Source organism: Athene cunicularia (genome assembly GCF_003259725.1).
Source record: "Athene cunicularia isolate RWA chromosome 8 unlocalized genomic scaffold, athCun1 chr8_part1, whole genome shotgun sequence".
Lineage (NCBI taxonomy): Eukaryota > Metazoa > Chordata > Aves > Strigiformes > Strigidae > Athene > Athene cunicularia.
In genome coordinates this window covers 27,689,526-27,694,007 of record NW_020799109.1, presented here as the reverse complement: position 1 = coordinate 27,694,007, position 4,482 = coordinate 27,689,526, and the positions used below count along the sequence as shown (strand labels likewise).

Sequence of the window (4,482 nt, the reverse complement as noted above, 5' to 3'; positions counted from 1 at the left end):
AAGGTCTGATTTTTTTTTTTTTTTTTTTTTTTTTTTTTTTTTCACCTCCTGCAGCTATTTGAGGAATCGACGGAGCAGGGATGGCAGGGACAGGCGGGTGGTGAAACCCGAGCCCCGGGCGGCCCCCGCGCGCCTCAGTCAGGAGGGCAGTGAGGGGGAGCGCAGTGCCCGGGGCAGGGGGGGGGTACTGAGTCCCCTCTCCCCATCCCACCACTGCCTGCCCCACACCCCCCTCCTGCCCTCTGCACCCCACTGGTGTACCCAGGGGGTCTGGAATGTATTCTGCAAGCACCTGGCAGTGCTGAGGGGGTGCTGGTTGTGCCATGGCGGGGGCCCAGCACTCCATGGTCTCACCTGCTCGAAGTCCCTCAGGGTCTGTGTCTGGGCGAGGGGACCCATCTCCAGGTCCTGGAGGAGACACGTTTGCACCAAGGGGCCAGGCTGGGGCTGAGCACCCGGGGGGCCATGAGACCCCCCCGGCTCAGCCAGCATGAGGTCCTCATCGCCTTCACCCCACAGCCTGTCTTGGGAAGCTGGGAGGGAGCAAGAGCGAGCGGCAGTCAGATGAGCAAAGCAGCTGCTCCATGCACCGCCTGCCTCCGAGATGTCACCAGGAGGGACGCCAGGATGCCTCGGGGCCCAGCGAGCCGCTGGCCATCCGCTGGGGTGACACATGCTGCCGGGCTGCTGAGCACTGGCACATCACCCTTGATGGGGCACAAGAATGGGGTGTGTGGGGTAGGGGGAGAAGGTGTCTCAGGGTGTCTTACCTGCCATGCAGCTGGCTCCGGGGAGCACAGCTGGCCCGTTGCCACTGCAGGGGTCCCTGTGGAGAGGAGCACACAGCCGTGTCACACACAGCATCGGGGGTCAAGCCCCCAGGACTTCTCATGCACTACCCAGCTGCTGTGCCAGAGAGGTCAGGGAGGGTGGTGGTGGATTTTACCAAAGGTTCTGCACAGTGACTGCTGCGTCTTCCCCACCCTGGGAGGGTTGCAAGTGGCTGATGGGCACTGGGAAGGCGGCAAAGGCGAACTCGACATCAACCAGTCACACAGAAGCCTGCCCAGGGTCGGGGGTGAATTCCAGGCAAGGCAAAAACCCTTGTGCATCCGTGAGGATGCATGGCAGGGTGGAGGTGCATGCCTGTGCGTGCAGGCACAGGGGTCCGTGTACACATGGGAGTGCACGTGTGTGTGCCTGCAGCTGGGAAGCATCTGCTCTAAGTGCAAAGATGCAAGGCTCTGAGGGCTGTGCAGATGGCGGTGCCCCCTTAGGAGCACTTTAGCCCCATTAGCAGCCCTGGCAGGGCCAGCTGAGCCCCCACAGCAGACCCCCGCCACCCTGAGGAGGGGGTCTGGGTGCTGGCAGCAAGCAGGGGCTGCCTCAGGCAGGGCTAGCCCCCACCACTCTGCGAGGGGCCCCATGCCTCCATGCTATCACAGCTCATCAGCTCCCCACCACAGCCACAATCAGGTTTATTTTCAGCTGAGAAGTGTGAGTCATTTCATGATTTAAAAGAAAGAGAAAAAAACCCCACCAACCCACAAATAAAAAAACCCAGACTTTTTTCCCTTGGAAAAAAAAAAACAGAGTATTTATTTTCTAATCTCAGCATGACAGCCTTTTACTGGAGTCCCATAAGCAGGGACATGGGCACTTGTCCCCAGCACCATGGTAGACACAGTGCCCTGCCCACATTCACAAGGTTGAGCCCCAGCAGCCGGGCAGGGCCAGCATGTTTCTGTGGCACAGACAATGGTAGTGGCCCTGGGGCCATGTCCCCAGAGCTGGGCACACCACACCAGCACTTTGCAGGCAGGTGACACAGCACTGCCGGCCTCGGAGGGAGCAAGGGGACGTGGCCACAGGGTGCCACAGCCCCTGCAGCAACAACCCACCACGAGAGGAAACTGAGGCACAGTGGCTTTAAACACACCAGCACCAGCCAGGCCTGGCCCTGTGCCCTGCCAGGCACCATAACCAGCATGACACATAACCAGCATGACACATAACATAACCAGCATGACAGAAGCACAGTACCCAGGGGCACAGTACCCAGAGGGGTGGTACCCAGAGGTACATCAACCAGAAGCACAACACCTGAGGAGACCCAATAACCAGAGGCACAATATCCAGGGAGCCATGATCTCCGGAGGCATGACACCCCAGGAGGAGTGATACCCAGGGATGCAGTACCCACAGATTAAAACATACAAGAAGCCACAATACCCAGACTCAAGATGCACAAGGACACACAATACTCAAGGAAGCACAGTACCTAGCAGCACGATATCTCAAGTCATGATATCCCAGGAGACACAATACCCAAAGAAGCACAACACCCACATGACATCCAAGGAGACATGACACCCAGAAGCATAATACCTGGGGACACAGCAATCAAGGAGGCAGGACAGCCTAACGCCTGATACCCAAGGATTCGTGATACCCAGAGGCACAGTATCCACAGAGACACAGTACAATACCCAAGGAGGTGTGATACCAGGGGGTGCAACACCAGAGGAGGTGCAGTACCAGAGGAAGCACAACACCTAAGGAGAGGCAACACCCAAAGGGGTGATACCCAGACAGGAGGCCACAAACTCTGCAGCTCCAGTGCCATGGGGGCTCCTCAGAGCCATCCTGAGGTAGGGCCAGCCCAGCATCGTGGCTGGCTGTGGGCTCTGGGGTGAGTGAGCAGAGCACCCCGTTTCTTGCAGACCAGCCAGCATTCCCCAACACCAGCACTGGGAGCCCCATGCTGGGCCACAGAGACACTGGGACCAGCAGCCCCGGGCTCTGCCATGGCCACGGCCAGCTGGGCGGGATGGGGGCTCCCCCCTCCCGGTCCCTGTGCCCAACACTGGGAATTTGTTTGTTGCGAAGGGGGAGGGCTGCCACGGTGCTGCCGGGGCTGCAGGGAGGACAAGAGCCCTTTCATGCCGGCCATGCCACGCCAGGAGTTGGAGCAGAGCTGCCAGCATGGCACGGAGCTGGAGGGGGGCACAGCCCTGGGGCTGCCCACCCTCCGGGCAACACTTCCCACCCAATGTACCTTCAAGCCCTGGCACGAGGGGTGCCACGTAGGCCTGACTCAGAGCACCCGCTGACTCACAGCATCTCCGTGGCATTGCAACAGGGCTAGCAGTGCTGCTTGCCAGCACCGGCACTCCGAGGTGCCGCTGGGGAGAGGGGAGAGTGCAGGGGTGGCTGCCAGGGCCACAGCATGTGGGCAGTGTGAGAGTGACCACTGCCCCACGGGAGAGCATCCCCAACCTCCCAGCACCCTGAGATGACAACTCACCTCTTCCTGCTGCCGGATTGCCTCCTACAGATGGACAGACAGAGGGATGGATGACAGCCCCCAGCCCCCTGCTCAGCCACAGCCACTCTGGGTGCCAGCAACTGTCTCCGGGCTGGCAGAGGCTCCGTGGCAAAGGCCAAGGCAAGCACGGCAGCTCGGTGCCGGGGCCGGGATGCTGAGTGTGGCACAGCCTGCCTCCCCACTGACTCGTCGGCACAAATGTTTCAGCAGGGGCTGAGTGCTGCCCCTGGGGAGGTGGAGCCGGGGACAGCCAGACACAACCGTGGTGGCCGCCTGCGTGCTGAGGCATGTGTGCACGGCACAGGGCACATGGCACAGGACACAGGGCGCACAGCACAGGACACACGGCACAGGGCACACGGCACAGCCAACCACCACACGTGGTAACAAGGTCTCCATTGAGCACGGCAGGACGGGGGGAGCCAGGGGCTGGCGTTACCCACATTCCTGGCAAGGACGGTTCCCAGCACTGCATCGCATGCGTGGCAGCCGGCACGGCTCCTGGGGCCCAGAGGCTCGGGCTGGGTGCCGGGACTAACGGTCTGTCCGGCAGCTCAGGCTGGAATTGGGGATGGACAGAACCAAGGGAAGAGCAGGGAGGATGCAAACAGGGCTGAGGAGACAGGGCAAGCCAAACTCACCATGCCAGCCCCCCAGACCACAGCCCTTCCCGCAGGGCCACCCCTGACCCACAGCCTCCCAGCACACTCCACCCGCCCAGCACTCTGAGCAGAGCAGGCCCAGCGTGGGGCCCAGCCAGCCACCAGGCCGGCTGGAAGCGGGGTGTCCCACATCCCCATTGCCAGCAGCAGGCAGGGGACACCCACGGCCCGAGAAGGATGGGGCTTGGGACAGGCAGTGTGCGGCCCCACACAGCCCCGAGGGCATACACCTGCATTCCCGCCGCATCTCGGCCACACCGATGCAGGTTGGTACCTGGGCCTCAACCTGCCACGGCATCACCACAGCCCAGCACGGGCACACGCAGTCCCCACGGGTGTCCCGGGCACACACAGTCCCCACGGGTGTCCCGGGCACACGGACATCCCGACCCGCATCACTCACGGCCACACGCACCCACGGACGACACACGCACGCACGGACACGCTCCTCACCTCCGCCGCGGGGCTCGCATCCTGCCCGCCGGGCACCAG

At 62.1% G+C, this 4,482-nt stretch overlaps 1 protein-coding gene across 4 annotated transcripts in view; it reads right to left on the bottom strand.

Moving 5' to 3' along the window:
• LOC113482649 (myomegalin-like) overlaps positions 1-4,476 on the bottom strand; it is a 33,658-nt gene extending 29,182 nt beyond the window's left edge. The window contains exons 1-4 of one of the 4 annotated variants that reach the window (XM_026853521.1): positions 4,444-4,474; positions 3,772-3,941; positions 771-826; positions 355-533 (exon numbers count right to left, since the gene is read on the bottom strand). In XM_026853521.1, coding sequence (XP_026709322.1) covers positions 355-533; positions 771-826; positions 3,772-3,803 — 267 coding nt within the window. In that variant the 5' untranslated portion in view covers positions 3,804-3,941; positions 4,444-4,474. Of the gene's footprint in view, positions 1-354; positions 534-770; positions 827-946; positions 1,042-3,307; positions 3,528-3,771; positions 3,942-4,443 lie in introns of those variants that run through there. The other 3 variants (XM_026853522.1, XM_026853524.1, XM_026853525.1) reach the window with 3 other exon arrangements.
• Positions 4,477-4,482: the final 6 nt, after the last annotated feature.